General features: G+C 42.0%; 1 protein-coding gene and 1 long non-coding RNA gene across 2 annotated transcripts in view; both read left to right on the plus strand.

The window, feature by feature from the left end:
* The window catches only part of LOC106612781 (membrane-associated phosphatidylinositol transfer protein 3), a 177,180-nt gene that overhangs the window by 22,536 nt on the left and 131,137 nt on the right, over positions 1-23,507 (plus strand). The window contains exon 2 of the mRNA XM_045724624.1: positions 11,579-11,674. Coding sequence (XP_045580580.1) covers positions 11,579-11,674 — 96 coding nt within the window. The remainder of the gene's footprint in view (positions 1-11,578; positions 11,675-23,507) is intronic.
* LOC106612782 (uncharacterized) lies at positions 14,781-16,914 on the plus strand. Its single transcript, XR_006771168.1, has 2 exons — positions 14,781-15,893; positions 15,987-16,914. It is a non-coding gene; the product is annotated as an uncharacterized lncRNA (long non-coding RNA).

Genomic DNA, 23,507 nt, shown 5'->3' on the forward strand with positions numbered 1-23,507 from the left:
TTTCTCAACAACCATTCTCACGATAGCACATTGGTAATAGTCAGTGACAATTATCAAAGCTAAGCAGGGCTTGGTTAAACCCTGGATGGGAGACTAAACCGCAGCTGTGGTTAGATCAGTTTTCCAGTAGGATGTGCTGCCCAGCCTATATATTTTTTTCCTATATTGGAAATAACATTGAAGATCTGACTTTGTTTTAAAGGTACAAGTTCAACATATTTTATACAAAGTTTGTTTATGTTGAAATTTGGTTACCATAATAACATTATGCTGTGGTTGAAATTTCACCCTCAAAATAACAGTTTACGTCGTTGGCTTTTTTCAAATCCTATGTTTTTTCCACGTCACAGTACGTTGACAAATGACATTGAATCAATGTTGATTGAACCAGTGTGTGCCCAGTGTGAAGGCCCTTATCCAACTGATTCATTTCTACCTAGATGAAAGTGGAAACATAGCCGTGCTTTTCAGCTTCATGTACCGGTAAATTGAACTGGTCACAGTTGAATTGTTTACATTTTCATTTGATTATTATGTCTGGATCTCAAATGCTTTTGTCAGTCTGCAGACAAATAAGCACAGAGACACCAGACAGTCCTTGTCTTCTGTGTTTCCTGTTTGTAACACGACTCAGTAAGACCATTTCACTGTTAAAGAAAAGTTAAAGAGGAGAGATGGGGATTATCACAGAAATGACGGTTGAGCAGACAAGTAGCTTTTGTCCTCAGAACTCATTTGAGAGAGTAAGCAGTACCATGAATAACCCAGACAAACACATTCCCTAGACAACATTGTTTTCTGCATTAATGGCTTCGGCTGACATCGTTACTGTAATTATCTGATAGTTTTGATCCTTCATTTATTTTCAGGCATACTCAACATAATAAACTCTGCTTATTGATAAGATCCAAATTGAAAGCTGAAGAAGAATAAACAAGACCAATGATTGCAGTTGAATAAATTAATTTAGAATGTAATTACATAGTTTGGTTAATTCTGTATATCTTCTCTGGCAGCTTTGCTGTGTGATGGGCTGAATAATATTATTCCCTCTGTTCTTCTCAGTCCTCAAACATGTCTTCAGTTTCTCAAACAGCTACCAGCTGCCAACCTGACTGGCTGACAAGGGACTGAAACAAGGAAGAAAATGCAGCCTCATTATGCTCTTAAATCCGGACTACGTTTGAAACTTAAGTAAATGAACATTAAATGACCCTGCACTGAGGTGCTTATGACCATCAACCATTAGGCAAGCTTTTGGTACTTTAATGAGCTGTATACTTCAAAGCAAGTTAGGTGTTGTAGGCTATTGCCGGTGCACCTCTTGCAGCTGATCAATTGATGTTATAATAATCTCTGTATTGTAGTCATCTTCATTCCTGGAGTTAGACTCATGTCCCCATTCAGTATAGACTATTTATTTATATACAGTGCATTCGGAAAGTATTCAGACCCCTTGACTTTATCCACATTTTGTTACATTTACAGCCTTATTCTAAAATTGATTAAATCGTTTTTTCCCCTCATCAATCTACAAACAATACCCCATATGACAAAGCAAAAACAGGTTTTAAGACATTGTTGCACATTTATTTTAAAAAACTACTTAAATATCACATTTACATAAGTATTCAGACCCTTTACTCAGTACTTTGTTGAAGCACCTTTGGCAGTGATTACAGCCTCAAATCTTCTTGGGTATGACACTATAAGCTTGGCACACCTGTATTTGGGGAGTTTCTCCCAATTTTCCCTGCAGATCCTCTCAAGCTCTGTCAGGTTGGATGGGGAGTGTTGCTGCACAGCTATTTTCAGGTCTCTCCAGAGATGTTCGATTGGGTTCAAGTCCGTGCTCTGGCTGGGCCACTCAAGGACATTCAGAGACTTGTCCCGAAGCCACTCCTGTGTTGTCTTGGCTGTATGCTTTGGGTCGTTGTACTGTTGGAAGGTGAACCTTCTCCCCAGTCTGAGATCCTGAGCGTTCTGGAGCAGGTTTTCATTAAGGATCTATCTCTGTACTTTGCTCCGATCATCTTTCCCCCGATCCTGACTAGTCTCCCAGTCCCTGCCCCTGAAAAACATCCCCACAGCATGATGCTGCAACCACCATGCTTCACCGTAGGATGGTGCCAGGTTTCCTCCAGACGTGACGCTTGGCATTCAGACCAGAGAATCTTGTTTCTCATGGTCTGAGAGTCTTTAGGTGCCTTTTGGCAAACGCCAAGAGGACTGTCGTGTGCCTTTTACTGAGGAGTGGCTTCCGTCTGGCCACTCTACCATAAAGGCCTGACTGGTGGAGTGCTGCAGAGATGGTTGTCCTTCTGGAAGGTTCTCCCATCTCCACAGAGGAATACTGGAGCTCTTTCAGAGTGACCATCGGGTTCTTGGTCACCTTCCTGACCAAGGCCCTTCTCCCCTGATTGTTCAGTTTGGCCAGGCGGCCAGCTTTAGGAAGAGTATTGGTGGTTCCAAACTTCTTCCATTTAAGAATGATGGAGGCCTCCGTGTTCTTGGGGACCTTCAATGCTGCAGACATTTTGGTACCCTTCCCCAGATCTGTGCCTCGACACAATCCTGTCGAAGAGCTCTACGGACAACTCCTTCAACCTCATGGCTTGATTTTTGCTCTGACATGCACTGTCAACTGTCAACTGTTGTAATGTCACAAAATGAGGAAATAGTCATGTGGTCTGTATATGTAATATGCAGCTGCTGTAACATGTAACTTCGATGAGGGGAGGCAGTGATACCCCCCCATCGCCTCCCTCTCTCTCTCTCTCTCTCTCTCGCTCTTTCTCATACCTTAGAGGGAGAGCTCAGTCTCACGACCACTCATGTTTGCTACTTCAATCACTACCTTGTTGGCAGAAAAATTATAGATATGCCTGGCTGACTCTCTACCAACAAATTACAATGCTAAACAGTTTAAGTGTTACTTTTTTGATACATTTTCACAATTATTGTTTCCATGTATTATTTATGTATCTTTTGAAACCTCATGTAAGCCCTCAAATAGCCCTATTGTCCATGGAATATTTGAGCCATGAAGACATTTGTCATTTTCCAATAACTGACAGTTATCATCTAATGTTACAATCTTATGTCCCATCAGTGAAATCTTAAGTTTGGCCTGTATTCAGCAGTGCTGCCAAGTGCTCAACAGGCTGCAGCAGCATAGTGTTCCCTAAACTCTACTCAGGCATGTGATAATGAATTCAGACCCTAACCTCAGTTATTTATTCAAGCATGCTAAATAGTGTTAATTAGAATTTAATGGCTGTTTGTCATGAGGAAGCACACAGGCACTGGGTTGTCGAGCACTGCCTGTATACCTAACCGGGAGCCTGAAGCTGGCTGGCTGGCTGGCTGGCTGGGGAGGGAGGGAGGGAGGGAGCGAGAGAGAGAGAGAGAGATAGAGAGAGAGCGAGAGAGAGAGAGAGAGAGAGAACAGCACTTTACAGTAGCAGCTCTTTGCCACAAACTACAGCTAGGATAGACATCACTTTTATAGTAACATTTTAGAGGAAGGGTTTTTATCATTCCCATGTTAGTCTCTCTCAAATATCTTCAGTATGGACCACAGATGCTGGTGGTGACTTACCAATAAGGGAATATACAATGCAAAAAAAACATAAAAGGGAACACTAAAATAACACATCCTGGATCTGAAGGAATGAAATAATCTTATTAAATACTTTTTTCTTTACATAGTTGAATGTGCTGACAACAAAGTCACACAAAAATAATCAATGGAAATCCAATTTATCAACCCATGGAGGTCTGGATTTGGAGTCACACTCAAAATTAAAGTGGAAAACCACACTACAGGCTGATCCAACTTTGATGTAATGTCCTTAAAACAAGTCAAAATGAGGCTCAGTAGTGTTTGTGGCCTCCACGTGCCTGTATGACCTCCCTACAACGCCTGGGTATGCTCCTGATGAGGTGGCGGATGGTCTCCTGAGGGATCTCCTCCCAGACCTGGACTAAAGCATCCGCCAACTCCTGAACAGTCTGTGGTGCAATGTGGCGTTGGTGGATGGAGCGAGACATGATGTCCCAGATGTGCTCAATTGGATTCAGGTCTGGGGAACGGGCGGGCCAGTCCATAGCATCAATGCCTTCCTCTTGCAGGAACTGCTGACACACTCCAGCTACATGAGGTCTAGCATTGTCTTGCATTAGGAGGAACCCAGGGCCAACCGCACCAGCATATGGTCTCACAAGGGGTCTGAGGATCTCATCTCGGTACCTAATGGCAGTCAGGCTACCTCTGGCGAGCACATGGAGGGCTGTGCGGCCCCCCCAAAGAAATGCCACCCCACACCATGACTGACCCACCGCCAAACCGGTCATGCTGGAGGATGTTGCAGGCAGCAGAACGTTCTCCACGGCGTCTCCAGACTGTCACGTCTGTCACATGTGCTCAGTGTGAACCTGCTTTCATCTGTGAAGAGCACAGGGCGCCAGTGGCGAATTTGCCAATCTTGGTGTTCTCTGGCAAATGCCAAACGTCCTGCACGGTGTTGGACTGTAAGCACAACCCCCACCTGTGGACGTCGGGCCCTCATACCACCCTCATGGAGTCTGTTTCTGACCGTTTGAGCAGACACATGCACATTTGTGGCCTGCTGGAGGTCATTTTGCAGGGCTCTGGCAGTGCTCCTCCTGCTCCTCCTTGCACAAAGGCGGAGGTAGCGGTCCTGCTGCTGGGTTGTTGCCCTCCTACGGCCTCCTCCACGTCTCCTGATGTACTGGCCTGTCTCCTGGTAGCGCCTTCATGCTCTGGACACTACGCTGACAGACACAGCAAACCTTCTTGCCACAGCTCGCATTGATGTGCCATCCTGGATGAGCTGCACTACCTGAGCCACTTGTGTGGATTGTAGACTCCGTCTCATGCTACCACTAGAGTGAAAGCACCGCCAGCATTCAAAAGTGACCAAAACATCAGCCAGGAAGCATAGGAACTGAGAAGTGGTCTGTGGTTACCACCTGTAGAACCACTCCTTTATTGGGGGTGTCTTGCTAATTGCCTATAATTTCCACCTGTTGTCTATTCCATTTGCACAACAGCATGTGAAATTTATTGACACTCAGTGTTGCTTCCTAAGGGGACAGTTTGATTTCACAGAAGTGTGATTGACTTGTAGTTACATTGTGTTGTTTAAGTGTTCCCTTTATTTTTTTGAGCAGTATACTTTAGAGTATGTCTGTAATGCCTTTTGGATTACTTCATCGCCTACATAAGCTCACTAATGCCGCTCATTTCATTTTAAAACTACTTGAGCAATTTCTCTCCACTCTCACTCTTGATATGCGTCATCAGAGGAAAAAAGTCTATGTTGAAATCCTGGTCCTGTGCCATAATCCTGTGCCGTATTATACACTCACATTCCCTCCTCCCCCATTAGCTGTGGCCATTAGGCATCATGCTAAAGCAGGAGAAGAGGCCTGATAGCCTTCCTCCTCACTGAGGTCAATGCAAGGTCTGTTGTCAGAGCTAAGCTATAGAGCAGACCCCTGCACCCTCTCTGCCCCTCATTGGGCTGTCAGTTGTCAATGTAAAACTGACTACCACTGACCCTGCCTATGTCTGTAGTGAACCCCAGCACTGACGTATGTGACCGTTGCTAGGTAGGGAGAAGTCCGGGCAGTATACTGTAGGTATTGAGTGAGATTTTGTATCAAATGGCAGATTAAGCAGGTTACTATATAAAGACGTGTGTGCATTCTGCTGTCTCCCTGGACGAGCAAAGCAAACTATTATCAAAACAAAAATATCTACAGGGATGACATCTTGAGGGTGTGTGGGTATTCCATGTGGAAGGTGACAACTGAGCGATTTAGCACATTTGATGGAGAGATCACCTCCTCCCCTGTTCCCCAGACCTCTCTTTTGCACCATTTTTCTTTGGCTGTGGAAATTGATTTTAATTGTGTGTTAAAATGGGATTTAATAAATTAGAAGATATTAATGAGTATGTCCATTCCACAGAAGACCCGATGGCTCTCCTCATTATTTACCTTTGCCCCCTTCCACCCTAGCCTGGTTGCAAGTCTGTCTCTGCTCTTTTGCCAACTCCTTATTGAATTGTCATGCGAATTGACAATTTCCCCCTCTACAAATCACAGAGTCAGAGCACATTCATACAAAATGTTCTGTATTCTACATATTACATCCTGTTTGTGTGGGATTCAATACATGTCCAGTGGACAGGTGAACCAGACACTAGTACTCTTTCTACTCTGTGTTGAGAAGAAAAGAATAAGCACACCAAAATTGGTTTTGTGAAAGTTCCCAGAACATTCGTTAGGCGCAGCAAATGTTTTCATAACATAAAAACTGTCCAGTTGTGCTGATGAGTATAGAATGTTGGTATAAAATATTTGCCTGATGTTGCAAAAACTATCCTAGAACGCATGTAATGTGTTATTTAAAGGTTCCCAGAATGTTTCATTATGTTGTGGGAACAATCTGGTGAGAACTCTGTTGGGACATCACAAAACATATGTTCACAAAAGCAAAAAATATTGTCTTTAACCTAAACAAATATGCTATGAATGTCATCAAATCTGACTTATTTGGAAATTGTGGAATGTGCAAAATTGTTGAAATGTTCTATGCAACCTTTGTGAATATCAAAATGAGGAAAATGGTGACGGATCTGCCTGAAGAGTCAGACCACAGTAAGGGTCCAGGACGGTGGAGAGACAGACAGAGAGAGAATGAGGGCCAGGCAGAGGGTGAGCAGATTTCTTGAAGAGAGCTGCATTTTATTTTAAGGAGATTACTGTATGTTCCTGATTAAAAGGGATTTACAGTATATCTATGGGTTCTGAGTAGCCCAGATGCAGAGGGTCCGGACATTATCCTTCAGGGGTGCTGAGTTTCCCCCTAATGGCTCTAAGGGGATAGCATGTGAGGAGTTCTTGCTTGGCCAATTCTACATGTATGCACCACAGTATGATCAAGGCCAGGGTTTCTAACAACAGACAAATGTACTGAGAACTCCCATGTACCATCCATACAAACATCGTTTTTTTTCTCACTTTTTTTAGTCTTTACTGTGGTAAACTCCATTATAAAGAAGAGACTGAGTGTGAATCCCATTGAAACAATAACATAATACAAAGTGCATCTCCCAAAGCTCTTCACATATTATTGAGCTCTATTTATATGAATCTATCTTTATTTGTTTGCAAATCTTCTCCAACTTCTTGTTTTACATCTGATGATAGGGAGCAACAAAAGTCATACATATATACTGAATATACAGTACCAGTCAAAAGTTTGGACACACCTAAGGTTTTTCTTTATTTTACTATTTTCTGCATGGTGTAATAATAGTGAAGACATCAAAACTATGAAATAACACATGGAATCATGTAGTAATCAAAAAAGTGTTAAACAAAATCAGAATATATTTTATATTTGAGATTCTTCAAAGTAGCCACCCTTAGCCTTGATGACAGCTTTGCACACTCTTGGCATTCTCTCAACCAGCTTCACCTGGAATGCTTTCCAACAGTCTTGACGGTGTTCCCGCATATGCTGAGCACTTGTTGGCTGCTTTTCCGTTAAAAGTTCATTTGTGGAATTTCTTTCCTTCTTAATGTGTTTTGACCCAATCAGTTGTATACCCTACCTTGTTGTGACAAGGTAGGGTAACATGAGGACCGCCACAGGAAAGGAAGACCCAGAGTTACCTCTGCTGCAGAGGATAAGTTCATTAGAGTTACCAGCCTCAGAAATCAGCAATTAACTACACCTCACCCACCGTGAAATATGGAGGAGAATGTGTAATTGTGGGTGGGTGGTTTACTGGTAACACGGTCAGTGATTTATTTAGAATTCAAGGCACACTTAACCAGCATGGCTACCACAGCATTCTGCTAGAGGTCGACCGATTATGATTTTTCAACACCGATACCGATTATTGGAGGCCCAAAAAAGCCGATACCGATTAATCAGCCTTTTTTATTATTTATTTGTAATAATGACAATTACAACAAAACTGAATGAACACTTATTTTAACTTAATATAATACATCAATAAAATCAATTTAGCCTCAAATAAATAATGAAACATGTTCAATTTGGTTTTAATAATGCTAAAACAAAGTTTTGGAGAAGAAAGTAAAAGTACAATATGTGCCATGTAAGAAAGCTAACGTTTAAGTTCCTTGCTCAGAACATGAGAACATATGAAAGCTGGTGGTTCCTTTTAACATGAGTCTTCAATATTCCCAGGTAAGAAGTTTTAGGTTGTAGTTATTATAGGAATTATAGGACTATTTCTCTCTATACGATTTGTATTTCATATACCTTTGACTATTGGATGTTCTTATAGGCACTTTAGTATTTCCAGTGTAACAGTATAGCTTCCGTCCCTCTCCTCGCTCCTACCTGGGCTCGAACCAGGAACACATCGACAACAGCCACCCTCGAAGCAGCGTTACCCATGCAGAGCAAGGGGAACAACCATTCCCAAGTCTCAGAGCGAGTGACGTTTGAAACGCTATTAGCGCGCACCCCGCTAACTTGCTAGCCATTTCACATCGGTTACACCAGCCTAATCTTGGGAGTTGATAGGCTTGAAGTCATAAACAGTGCAATGCTTGAAGCACAGTGAAGAGCTGCTGGCAAAACGCACGAAAGTGCTGTTTGAATGAATGCTTACGAGCCTGCTGCTGCCTACCACCGCTCAGTCAGACTGCTCTATCAAATCATAGACTTAATTATAATATAATAAACACACAGAAATACGAGCCTTAGGTCATTAATATGGTCGAATCCGGAAACTATCATCTCAAAAACAAAACGGTTTTCCTTTCAGTGAAATACGGAACCGTTCCGTATTTTATCTAACGGGTGGCATCCCTAAGTCTAAATATTCCTGTTACATTGCACAACCTTCAATGTTATGTCATAATTACATTAAATTCTGGCAAATTAGTTCGCAACGAGCCAGGCGGCCCAAACTGTTGCATATAGCCTGACTGCGTGCAATGAACGCAAGAGAAGTGACACAATTTCACCTGGTTAATATTGCCTGCTAACCTGGATTTCTTTTAGCTAAATATGCAGGTTTAAAAATATATACTTCTGTGTATTGATTTTAAGAAAGGCATTGATGTTTATGGTTAGGTACAGTCGTGCAACGATTGTGCTTTTTTCGCAAATGCGCTTTTGTTAAATCATCCCCCGTTTGGCGAAGTCGGCTGTCTTTGTTAGGAAGAAATAGTCTTCACAGTTCGCAACGAGCCAGGCGGCCCAAACTGCTGCATATACCCTGACTCTGTTGCAAGAGAAGTGACACATTTTCCCTAGTTAAAAGAAATTCATGTTAGCAGGCAATATTAACTAAATATGCAGGTTTAAAAATATATACTTGTGTATTGGTTTTAAAAAAGGCATTGATGTTTATGGTTAAGCGATTATATGCAACGCAGGACAGGCTAGATAAACTAGTAATATCATCAACCATGTGTAGTTAACTAGTGATTATGATTGATTGATTGTTTTTTATAAGATTAGTTTAATGCTAGCTAGCAACTTACCTTGGCTTCTTACTGCATTTGCGTAACAGGCAGGCTCCTCGTGGAGTGCAATGTAAAGCAGGTGGTTAGAGCGTTGGACTAGTTAACCGTAAGGTTGCAAGATTGAATCCCCGAGCTGTCGTTCTGCCCCTGAACAAGGCAGTTAACCCACCGTTCCTAGGCCATCATTGAAAATAAGAATGTGTTCTTAACTGACTTGCCTAGTTAAATAAAGGTGTAAAAAAAAAAAAATGCCGTCCAAAAATACCGATTTCCGATTATTATGAAACCGTGAAATCGGCCCCAATTAATCGGTCATTCCGATTAATCGGTCGACCTCTATTGTGCACTACTTTTGACCAGGGCCCATATGGTGTGTCTCCATACACTCGACTGTAAACAAATGTAGTCCAATGAAATGAACCAGGATGAACCCCTGAAAACCCATTTTCAGTAAGTATTAGCTGTGACAAGCTCCAAACCCAACATTGCAGTAATTAATGTAGGACTTAACCTAACATAAGGTAGAACAAAAACTCACAATAAATAAAAATAAGAAATAAGAAGAACACGAGAAAGTAAGTAAGCATACTATATATATGGTCAGTCAGTTCTAGTAGCCTATTTACAATGTGCAGTGATACTGGAGTAATAGAGGTAGATACTGTATGTATAGAGGTAAAGTGACTAGGCATCAGGATATATGAAAAACAGAGTAGCAGCAGCGTATATGATGATTCTATGTGAGTGGGTGTGTGTAGAGTCAGTATAAATGTATGTGCATATTATGTGTGTGTGAGTAAATTATGAAGTGGGTGTTTGTGCATGTGTGTTGGAGTATCAGTGTGAGTGTGTATGGTCCTGTGAGTGTGCATAGAGACAGTGCAAAAAGTAAATTCAAGGGTCCTGTCGTGAAAGGTGCTGGCCTAGTCCAGGCTGTTATTGAGCATAGACTAACCTATCCTCCATTTCATGACTCTAATAGAGAACTCCAACGTTTGAGACACCCATCCCTCAATGAGATATTAACAGTGAAAACATTTGACCTGATGGAGTCCTGTAAGAAATGAAAAGCTCATTAATTCCTGTGTAGCGATAAGGAGAAGCGGGCCGTAGGAGAGAGAGAGACGGAGAGAGTGAAAACAGTGAGGGCAGAGAAGGTGCCATGGTAATCAAAGCCATTTCAACATCCAGTATGGTACTCTGCAAATGTCATCTGGAAGTAGATAATATAGGAAGGGAGGGAGGGATGAGGGGATGAAAAGAGCTGAGATCAAACATAAGCAGCCTGGTGTTGTTGTGTTGTGGAGTAAAGGCTCTTAGATTCTCAGACACTGGCTCTCTGTGTGTAAAGTCGGGAAAGCTCACACAACTCAATTAGGTGACATTTTTCTCTCCCATTGCAGTTCTCTGGGGGTTACCGCAATGGAACGACTTACTTTGTCACTTTCACTTGTCATTGATCTTGTTTGAATTCAATAGTACTTAAAGGAAGAATCGTTGGTTGTCTGAAAGTCATTTCTAATGAACATTATTGCCTTTATCTGGCATTACTTTATTAACACGGATCTTAGAAGAACAGAGCTTGAGGGATCTCTCTAAATACTCCCTCTTTCTAGTCCTGAAGAATGGGAATTTGAGGAACTCACTGGGACAGTAGCCCACCTAGATATGGAGCCACCCTCTCCAATATTTTATGGTTCAAAGAGAATATGAGCTGGCTAACCTCTGAACTCAATTGGTTTGCTTCAGAGCCTTATATTTCTTTATATGAGCCCCCTTCAATTTCTCAAAATAGGGCTCTGGTTTGCTTGATTTGTGCTCTGTAACACTGGAGGCCATTGGAGCCTCTCTGCCCAAGGCCCTACAAGCTAATGCAATTGTTCTGCTGCCATTTATAGACAGAAGCTGAAAAGAAAAACCTATAGATTCACATAATTCATTTGTTCTTGAATACTCTGAATAATGACATGATGCCGTACATAGACGTTTCTCCTGACAGAAATTGATCTGTTTTTCTCTTTCTACCCCTAAGCCGCTTCCCGCCAGCACAGTGCCTCCCACTGGCGGATGCAGGACATTGCACAGGAGTCTGTTGACAGCTCAGATGAGGAGTTTTTCGATGCCAGAGGTTAGTTTCATTTTTTCCTTTGATAACACCCGGAGAGCTTAGTTCAACTCTCTCTCTTTCCTGTTTTTCTTCCTCTCTCATCTTCCCCTTATCTCTCTTCCTTTGTGAGCACCCTGAAAAGTGCCTTATCCTATCACATGGGTCAGGTTGGGCTTACATGCCTGCCAGGCTGATATATCCTCAGGCTTCCTCACATGGGATTTTTTTTTTTTTTTACAGGTCTTTTGAACAGTGAAAGGGGAATCATTTGAACTGTAATGCTAGAATCACACATCACCAGGGAATTTGCATGCAGCTTGGGATGTGGTCAGGGGAACTATTTAACGTGGGTCAATGATTTCTGTTTTGATTTATTGGAGAGAAGTCTATCTCCAGGCCTTGAGAGAGGCTGATTGCTAATGCAAGACCCCGGTGGGAAGATAGAGGCGAAGGAGGCGAAGGAAGGTGACTCAGTTGTATAACAGTAATGGTTGCTGATCACTGTTGAGTGGATTCCCTACAGGAACACCGTTGTAACAGGTGTGTTGTTGCTCTTAACACCAGGCTTTCACACAGTAGGCTCATGGTGAAAATCGTAGGTGGTCTGGAACTATTGTCCCTGTCTGGAATGGAGATCATCTGTTGCATGTTGCTTGTATGCTCTGTCCTTCCAGCTTTGTCCAACCAAATGTCTTTGTCCTTGTTAACTAATTTCCCTCTAGATAAATACATCTCCAGTCCTTAGTTGTACCTATGTAGTGCACTATATAGGGAATATGGCGTCATTTGGAACACCTCCATGGAACCTGAGGAAGATAAATCCTGTCCTGGATGCGACCCAAGACCCTCTTTATACCTCTTGTGGAAACGCTAGGGACAAATGTTATCAGTGCTTATGCCGGTTTTTCATTTCTAAGCACAGAGGATATTTCTCCTGGTGAGGTCATCCTGGCAGTCTCCATCTGCTGTGTCTGTAGTCTAAGAATAGCCCTGTGATTAAGCAGATTATCACCATTAGAGGTGGTAGTTAAAGTGTAAAATATGATAAGCGCTAAAGAAGGGAGAGGCTTTACAGGAAGGGAAATCCTCATGGAGCACAACACACCCACACACACACACACACACACACACACACACACACACACACACACACACACACACACACACACACACACACACACACACACACACATACATACATACACACGGAGCACCACGTCATCACATCAGTAGCATGGGCCTTCGACCGCATTGTAATATAACAGCCAGGGAAATGCATCATCATGCATGCCTTGTTTATGAGCAATCATTTATATGGTTGTATCTGTCATTTAGGAACAGTGGTAGCATTATTCAGCAGGTTTCAGTTGGTTTGTTCCTATAAAGGATTCCATGTTCCCAGGGAGTTTAGATAAGCTATCACGCCCACTGGGGTAACTGAAAATTTAAATTACGCAGATTCTTTGCTTCAAGTGCTTTTCTTTTAGAGAGATGGTGTCACGCTCTGACCTAGAGAGCTGTTTTTTTCTCTGTTTAGTTAGGTCAGGGTGTGATAGAGGGTGGGCATTCTATGTTTGTATTTCTATGTTTTGGCCGGGTATGGTTTCCAATCGGAGGCAGCTGTCTATCATTGTCTCTGATTGGAAGCCATACTTAGGCAGCCTTTTTCCCGTGGTTTGTGTGGGAAGTTGTTTTCTGTTTTGTTAGAGTAACCTGACAGAACTGCCGGCTGTCATTTTTGTTTATTTGTATTCAGTGTTCATTTTCATTCAAATTTACGATGAGCACTCAACACGTACATCCGCTAAGAAAAGTCAGCCAAAAATGACAACCTCAAGGTCAATATGGAGTCAACATACAAGTGAAAGTAAAAACGAATGTAAATTAAGTTCGAAATTGTGCTATTAATGAGGCTATTACAGGTCTCGTAAAAGTAATGATGTTTTTGTTTGGTTAGCTTTTGGAAGTTGTAGAAATAAAATGTTTTCCTTCTTCAGACGTTCCAGCTAGGCAGGCTAACGTTATTTAGCTAATTAATTTGCTAGCTATCATACAGTAGGCTTATATTAATAATTATATATTTCATTTAAGTAGACATGCAATCATAATTGACTGTAGCGTATACAAAGCACCCACAAGCTACCAGTGGCTGAAAACACAATCATCGCGGGATGAACGAGTGAGGGTGGTCCATTTGAAAAGCATTCCTTCCTCCCTCGCCCTGCAAGTGTATACTCGCCAGACGTCATGATACGTTATCAGGACTGTCCACTTGCAGTTTTTTTTAATCACTTTGGCATTAATTTCAGAACCTTGATGTCATTTTTCAGAACTCTAGACACAAAGCTCACAACCGATGATCAAAGTGCACATTTTTCACAACTCTAACACTTTTTCCAGTTGCTTGGATACAGCACACATAAAGCTAAGATCATTTGTTCATTGAACTAAAATCACCTGTTCAAAATGACACAACTTAACATCAAAGTATTACCATTTCAAAATGCAATTCACACATTACGTCTGAGATGACTGTCTATTCATTTCATTACAATGATCTAACTATCAACTGATACAACTGCTCTAAATGATAAGTAACTGTTGCATTACCCTTAATGCATAGTTTTATGGAAACTGACAAACAATATTCCATGTTTAGATCATGAAAGTTTTAGGATAACGAGATCCATTGACACCAATTACTGTGCAACATGAACCAATTGGACTACATTAGCTATGGATGTAATATTTCATCATCATTCTTTATCATAACACTGTTTCAATGGTCCCATGTACCACTTTTCCAGACCATGTTTTCAGACTTGACATTACGGTACACTCACCGGTCAGTTTATTAGGTACACCTATCTAGTACTGGATAGGACCCCCTTTTGCCTCCACAACAGCCTTAATTATTCACGGTGTTGTACGTTAAGAGATGCCCTTCTGCACACCATTTGTGGCCTTTCTGTTAGCTTGAATGAGTCTGGACATTCTCCTCTGACCTCTCTCATTAACAAGGTGTTTTTGCCCACAGAACTGCCGCTCACTGAATGTGTTTTGTTTATTACACCATTCTCTGTAAACTCTAGAGACTGTAGTGAGTAAAAATCCCAGGAAGGCAGCTGTTTCTGAGATGCTGGAATCACCATGTGTGGCATCAACAATCATACCACGGTCAAAGTTGCTTAGATTACGCATCTTGCCCGTTCTGATGTTTGGTCGCACAACAACTAAAGCTCTCTACTCTATATACCCTATATATTGAGTTACAGGCAGCCACATGATTCTCTGTTCGAAGGAGCAGGCTATTTGCGTTAACACGTAGGTGTACCTAATAAAGTGGCCAGTGAGTGTATGTATGCAGGCCCTTATAATTGCTTTTCCAATACTGCCAGCTCGTTACTGATGATTGATTTCACAGTGTGGTACATAGTGAGTACATAGTGAAATGAGTGGTATCCACCTACAACAACATAGCGATAACATGGAGCCGGCAGGTGATCCAGTCACAAGAGAGGTCAAGCAGTGGGAGGAGGAAGACGAGGAAGACGTGGTGGTCAAAGGAATGGCAGGGGACAAGCACCCCTTCTGAGAGGTGGTCTATGGGCCTCGTTTGAGAGGTGTGGGGGAACGTGGTAGAGGACAAGGCCACGGACCGAGACAGCGGCAGCAACAGCAAAGAGTGTCCAATGAAATACGAGCAATAGTTGTAGGCCATGTCGTAAATCATGGCATGACAATGACTGAGGCAGCTACAATGATTCAACCAAACCTCAGAAGATCAACAGTAGCCTCAATCATCAGAACTTTCCGCAATGAGAACCGGTAAGTCTTCAGCATGCACTAAACATTAGGCTATTCTCAATTATCAAATGACTGTATACTGCATGCCAATGTGCACCACTGAGTAGGTGATGTGACTAAATGTGTTCTTACTGTAATTTTCCCTGCAGAATTGAGACTAGGCCAAATAGGGGAGACAGAGGCAAAATTCTGACTGACCAACAAGAGCGGGCTGTGGTCAATTTGGTTCGGGCCAGAAATGATATTCGCCTTACAGAAATTTGGCAGCACATCTTGGACAATGACGACATGTTCAACAATGTGGAAGCCATAAGTTTGCCGACTATTGCACGCATGCTGAAAAGGCACCAGGTGTCTCTAAAACAGCTATACCAATGTGCCTTTTGAAAGAAATTCAAACAGAGTGAAGCAACTGAGGACTGAGTATGTTCAGGTATGTTCAGTTTCAAGATGCCTGTTGTGAAAAATTCCCCCAAAATTCTACATCATTGTAATCAGTAATTCTCTTTCCAAAATGTCTTTTTAGAGGGTGATGGAGCTGGATGCTGACGAAAACCATCAGAAATTCCTCTTTTTGGATGAGGCAGGCTTCAACCTGGCCAAGACAAGGAGGAGAGGTCGGAATTTCATTGGCCAGCGGGCAACCATCCAAGTGTGCGGCTATATTGGAAGATGGTGTGGTGGGACACAGACCTCGTATTGGATTAAATAATGCAGTTCTCCTTGTAACCTTCCTTGATGAGCTAAATCAGGTCTGCAGAGCTGATGGTGTGACCTATGTCATTGTGTGGGATAATGTCAGATTCCACCATGATCAAATGGTGCAAGCATGGTTTCAGGCCCATCCACAATTTACCACCCTGTACTTACCCTCATACTCTCCTTTCCTTAAACCGATTGAGGAATTTTTCTCCACATGGAGGTGGAAGGTATATGATAGGCGCCCTCACAAACAAGCCACCCTTCTCCAGGCCATGGATGACGCATGCCATGACATCACGGCAGACCAGTGTCAGGCCTGGATTCACCATGCCTGAAGATTCTTCCCAAGATGTTTGGCTAATGAAAACATCCATTGTGATGTGGATGAGAACGTGTGGCCAAATTGACAAGACAGGGTTGATGGGAATATAGAAGTACAGTAATCAATCCTTTGTTTTGCTTTTTACAGTAAGCCAGGTGAGGAACACTGCAGTTGACATTTTACTGTATTTTTTCTTCTTTTTTGTAGCTAATTATTTTTGCTTTGATTCAAAGAAACCTATGTTGTGATTTTATTGTATTTCATCAATACATTTCAGATTTTGTTCAATGAAACATGTATCACATATTTTGTACTACAATATTTAATGATTGTACGAACAACTACATAGTGAAACTATCGGTATCTTGTGTGTGGGTGATCTAAATAAATGTTCCTATGGTTTTTCATGATAAATGAGTTATTTGAACCATTGTTTCTGCGAGTGCAAGGTTTCTTTAAAGATATGAATGCACAATGCAATGTTTTGAACATTGGCCAGCCTGTGTTACAAGTGATGGCCATTTTGAGTTTTGTGTCTAGAGTTTGGGAAAATGACCACAAGGTTCATAAATTAGTGCCAAAGTTGAGGGGATAGGGTGTGTCTTTTAAGTGTTTGGACTGCAGCCTTTGTCTTCCTCTCTCTTGTCCCAGTTCTCCACTGCTCAGAGTGAAATTTCAATGAATGCCAGGGGTTGTAGAAACAAATGTTGTCTCTGCTGCAACCTACGTCACATGTTTGTGTTGACTGTGTTAATGGCCTGCTTATTTAAACTGACTTTTCACGTGTGTGTGTGTGTGTGTGTGTGTGTGTGTGTGTGTGTGAGTGAGTGAGTGAGTGAGTGAGTGAGTGAGTGAGTGCATGTGTCTGTGAAGGCTTATGTGTGTGCAAGCGTGTGTGTGTGTGTCTGTATGTGTGTGGGTGTCTGTGTGGTTGTTTGTGTGTGTGTCTATATGTGTGTATGTGTTTGTGTGTGTGTGTCACGCCTGCTCCCACTCCCCTGCTCCCCAGCATTATGCACACCTGCCTTCCCCCGTCACCACATCGGCGATTATTGAACTCACCTGGACTCAATCACCTCTGTCATTACCTCCCCTATATCTGTCTGTTCCCCCGCTCTGTTCCCCGCTGCAGCATTAATGTTCATTTGTTGTTGTTTACCCTTGTGCTGACGCTGTTTCTGTTTTGTTACCTGTCTCTTCCTGAATAAATGTTGACTCCCCGTACCTGCTTCTCAAAATCCGGCGTCAGTCGTTACAGTGTGTGTGTGTGTGTGTGTGTGTGTGTGTGTGTGTGTGTGTGTGTGTGTGTGTGTGTGTGTGTGTGTGTGTGTGTGTGTGTGTGTGTGTGTGTGTGTGTGTGTGTGTGTGTGTGTTATCACCTAAGTGGTGTGAATGCACCCTGAGTAATTAAACACAATTCACTGTCAAACCGTGAACAAATCTGACTGACGCTAATTAGTAGTGCACTGGAGTATGCAGCTTGTGTACATGCACACATACACGTTTGTACACACCCACACACACATCTTCACACATATTTGGTTGTCACGTATGAGACATGTGCTGTTCATCCCTTATCACTGTGCTGTGCCACAGAGCAGAACTGGCTGAGAAATATATTCCATCTGACTGGCAAAGTCACTAGGGTAAGGATTCCATGTGACCTATAAAGTGTAACAAATTTACCCTGGCACCCCTATATCGCTCCCGCTCACTATTTCTCACTACAGCATGAAATACCCATGCTTAGAGAGATGTTTAATTACTGCATAACATTGAGAGGTAACAATGGGAAGAGGGAAGGCAAAGGCTCTATTTGCAAAATGGCAGCAGGTAAATTGGACCAATATCTATTTTGTAGCATTTTTCTCTCTTATTATTATGGGGGAGGGGGGGTTGTCTCCATGGGAAGCATAATAATGGGTTTTGAACAAAGCTCCACAACAAAACAGACAACTGCATTATTCAAATGTCTTGTGCCGCATTGTGTTGTGTCCCTTTCCCTCTGCAAACAGAATGAGTTTGAAGTTATTGCAGTTGGAGAATGAACTGGTAACTCTCAACTACCTGCATGTTTCCACAGTTCTCATTCATATGTAATGAGGGGTTTCTGGCCCACCACACAACAGGGGATTTAAATTGCAAGTCCAGATGTTAGCGCCCGCCGTCAGCTGAATTGGGGAAAGTGCCAGCCAATTGTTCTCTGAGGCTTTTCATCTCTGGATGTCATTATACTGTAGTCTTTTGATTGGTCTGTGCTTTGCAGCATTGCGGCTCACCAATCGCGCCTCATCCCGTAGTCTTTGATTGATGCATAATATTGGAATAGCTTTGTGGCCGCCCACCTGTTGTTTTTGAAGCATTAAAGTGTGATGGGAAAAACCTTGGAGAAACCTTTCAAGCTTACATAAAAGCTCCCCTACCTCAATCAATGAAAAAATGTAACCCCTTACGCGGAAACTATTTTGTGTTCATAACAGCATTATCAGTGTAGTATATTCATGAAAATATCAAGAGGGAGAGAGGATGAAGTTGTTTTTTTGTGATTGATAATAATGCCCTCTTGAGGATAAGATCTTTCAAAAATAAACCACAGCAAGCTAATAAAATGGTGGTAAAATGTCCTGAGATTTGAAGAGATGGGCTTGCTCTTATTACAGTTTTTCTCCATTGGTTTGGCTCATTTCTTGAAACAGAAATTACATTCTCAAAACTCTAAGATCATTTGGCAAAACAGTCTTACAGTTCAGCACAACACTATAGCTCACTTGCAAAAGCTCATATCTCTCCTAAAACTGTTCACTCATGCTTCAGAACTAAATTCCTTTCCCATATAAAGAGTCAGTGCCACGAAAATGGCAAAGATCCTTCTCAATTGCTTTGGCTCATTTCTTGAAACAGACCGGACGTTCTCAACACTCTTGGTGCTTTAACCAAAACTAAATTTATTTCTCATTTAAACAGTCAGTGCACCCAAAATACTTCGTCCCTTTGGCATTGTGTAAGCACTGCAAGTCAAAATGTTTAGATGTTTTGTCACTATGGCAGAGGACCATTGAAATATCCCTCATGTCCACCTTTCAGTCTTAGCCCAGTCCTTCATTGACAATGGTTACTGTACTGTTTTTTGTCCAGCTAACAGAATACAATTGTGTATAAAACTGAAAAAAAGAAATAGGATTTTAGGGTAAGAGTAGCCTCCAAGGTTTGACATCACACATGGCACTCATACTGCCAAGGAAATTGTAACTATTATCATTCACACACATAAAGTAACTTCCATACATCAGAGTAAAAAGAAATGTATACAGCATAATATACTGTAATATAAACACACAAACAAAAAACAATGAAAATTATATGCAGCCTACAGTGCTGTAAATAAAGCTGGAGTTTCACAACTAACAGTTCTTCACTGGTCGCTGTCCTCACCCTCCCTCTCCTGGCCACCATCCTCACCCTCCTGGCCATCCACACGCTGCTGTCTGTCTGGCCACAGATTCTCGTCCACATCACAGCGTATATTCTCCCTTGCGATGCAACGAGGGAAGAAACGGCGTGCATGTCGCAACCATCCCCTACACTGATCTCCTGTAATATCCTCACACACAGCGTCCATTGCATGGAGCAGGGACCTCTGATCTTGAGCCTGATTCTCATACACTCTCCACCTCCAAGCGGAGAAATACTCCTCAATAGGATTGAGGAAAGGAGAGTAAGGTGGTAGGAACACCATGACCATCCTTGGATGAGTATTGAACCAGGCCCTGATGAGCGGGCCACGGTGGAAATTCACATTGTCCCATACAATGACATATTGTGGTAGGTGAGGCCCTACGAGACCTCTCTCATTTTCAGGGATCAAATCAAAATGAAGGCGGTCCAAGAAGACGAGGAGCTTCTGTGTATTGTATGGGCCAAGACTGGGGATGTGAGTGGCCACACCATTCTCAGATATGGCAGCACACATAGTTATATTGCCCCCTCGCTGGCCTGGGACATCCGCCGTGGCCCGGTGGCCAATAATATTACGGCCACGTCTTCGGCCCTTGGCCAGGTTGAAGCCAGCTTCATCCACAAACACGAGGATGTGATGGGTCTCGTTTCCTTCCAATGCCATTATTCTCTACAATAGCGTAAAAAAAGAAAACATCAAATCAGTCATACAGAAGAGTCATACACTACAGTTACAGACAATTACATAGGAATGTTCTATGTTCTCCACAAGTTCAATATACTACTGGCCACTACTCCAGTGGTTCCAAACCTGGGGTACATGTACCCCTATGCAGAGGTACTACAGGGGTATTTGACAGAAAGGGGAGGGGGGAAATCATCAATGACTAGACTTACTGAAATGTTACAGTAAAACCCACAGTATTAGATAGATTTACATGGGAGGCACTAATTGTAGCTCTTTGACCCCTTTTCTTATTGTATGTTATATTCTTCAAAATAAGGATTATAATGATAATTGCATCATACAGTAAGCTGCAGTTTTTAGGCGAAATGTTGAAGTCAGATAAATCAAATACTTCCATACCTGGATTACCTGGATACACAAATCAGGTAAAGTGGGTACTGAAGCCAAAAAAGTTTGGGAACCACTGCTTAATTGTAAAAAGGTTATAATGATGGACAACCAGTAACTGACTTACATGTACATACTGGTACCGCAGCTCTTTCACTCTATCATAGTTCCTCTCAAATGGTACCCTGTAAATTTGCTTCATTGTCATCTGGTGCTTCTTCAATATCCGGTCTATTGTGGAGTTGCTTATAGAGTTGACATTTTGGAATATGGCATTGTCTTGTAGGATTGCAGCGTGGATCTGTCTCAATGTGATGGCATTATTTGCCATCACCATGTTACAGATCTCTTGTTCTTGTTGTTCATTGAGAAGTTTTCCTCTGCCACCCGTGCAAGGTTGTCGTCCAATCCTAGATATAGAAGTCAAAGGACAACACTCCATTCGTAATGTATACCTTATGTATTCCTTACAGAATGAGTTACCTATGTAATTGTATTGTTGTTTTACTTACAGTAACTTTACCACAATTCTAATGCATCACTGCACAGTGACTGGAATACTACTGTAAACTGTATCATCACTACTGTAGATAGTAAAATAGTTTATTTTCTCCAATGTTTTTCTTGTCATTTTTAGTATCATAACATCCCATTGAGGTAAGATATTACTGTAGACCTATCACACACACACACACACACACACACACACACACACACACACACACACACACACACACACACACACACACACACACACACACACACACACACACACACACACACACACACACACACACTAAATGAATAGGTAAATGTGTAAATAAATATATTTCTTGCTCTATGCACAGTGTCCTGTCCTATACAACATATAATTCCATCATTGACTGACTACATACCTGTTTTCCCAGTGAAAGGTTTGGATGATGGAGGAGACTGTTGAGCGAGGCACATTAGGCTGCACTCGGCGACCTGCCTCCGCCATTGTGAGGCCATGGTTGATAACATGGTCTATAATTGTGTCTTCGTGCTCCTCGGCCTCTTCCCCCTATTCCACCACCACGCACCCTTACTACCCCTCCTCTTCTTCTTCCTCTTCCTCTTCCTCGAGCAGGCAGTTGCCCTTGTTCATTTACTTGGCCAGGTGCCTCCATGTTCAGAAATTGTACTGGTCCTGCATGGTCAAGCTCTTTACATACATGTTTGGCAGCATTCACAGTCATGGACAGCACCTGTCAGGTAACTAAACATACTGTTTGATTGGTCATCTGAGATGTGTGAAACTCCTCCTTCGTTAGTCAAGTTCTAGTTTCACCTGACTGTCAATTGCTGTAATAAATTTATCAAATGTTCCAAGGGATTCATATATGGTATTCATGGTATTATGTTCTTGACTAATTTTGACAATTGAACAGACTATTGTGCATGTGATGACTTATACAATGAAATGACGCTGACACGTTTTGGAGCGAACAACCATTAGACTGAGAATCAACAATCAGTTTAGATCGATAAGATCTATTCACTTGGAAATTGTGCTAAATGTAGGCTACATGTACTTAATCATTTGCAAAGATGTACTGAGACATTGAGACATGTACTTAGACATTTGCAATTTGATGAAATGAATGAGAAATTCAATTCTGTTGTGAACAATTGCCAAGTGGTTTGGAGGTTTGTCCATGTAGTTTTGAGAATGTAATTTCTGTTTCAAGAAATGAGCCAAACCAATGGAGAAAAACTGTAACAGGAGGGATGGATGGCTCTAAAAGTTATATTCTTAGGAGCATGTAATTAAGTAATGTCAGGACAACTTGTTTTCTCCTGAAATAATACTACTTTTAGGGAGATGGAGAGAAAAAGCAAGTGCGAGAGAGAGAGAGATGAATTAAGAGGGAGGGAGAGAGGAAGGGAGTAAGAGAGACAGAGAGACAGAGAGAGAGAGACAGAGAGAGAGATGGAGATGATAACGTTTGAGAGAGAAATGAAGAGGGAGAGGGAAAGACTAAGACAGAGAGAGAGAGACAGAGAGAGAGAGACAGAGAGAGAGATGGAGATGATAACGTTTGAGAGAGAAATGAAGAGGGAGAGGGAAAGACTAAGACAGAGAGAGAGAGAGAGATGGGGAAGATCATGTTTGAGAGAGAAATGAAGAGGGAGAGGGAAAGACTACGACAGAGAGAGAGACAGAGAGAGAGATGGAGATGATAACGTTTGAGAGAGAAATGAAGAGGGAGTGAGTGAGTAAGAGAGATAGAGTGGGAGTGTACTGTATTTTACCACTAAAGCTATCACGATGAGCTCCTGGGAGTTAGGATGATTTCAGGATGATTAATGCCGTCACCCACGCCATAAAGCTCCAGACCAGTAAAACCACAAGAACGTATTAGACTGTCACAAATATCCAGTGGTGTAAAAGTACCCAATTGTCAGACTTGAGTAAAAGTAAAGCTACCTTAATAGAAAATGACTTCAGTAAAAGTGAAAATCACCCA

Source organism: Salmo salar, chromosome ssa09, assembly GCF_905237065.1.
Source record: "Salmo salar chromosome ssa09, Ssal_v3.1, whole genome shotgun sequence".
Classification (NCBI taxonomy): Eukaryota; Metazoa; Chordata; class Actinopteri; order Salmoniformes; family Salmonidae; genus Salmo; species Salmo salar.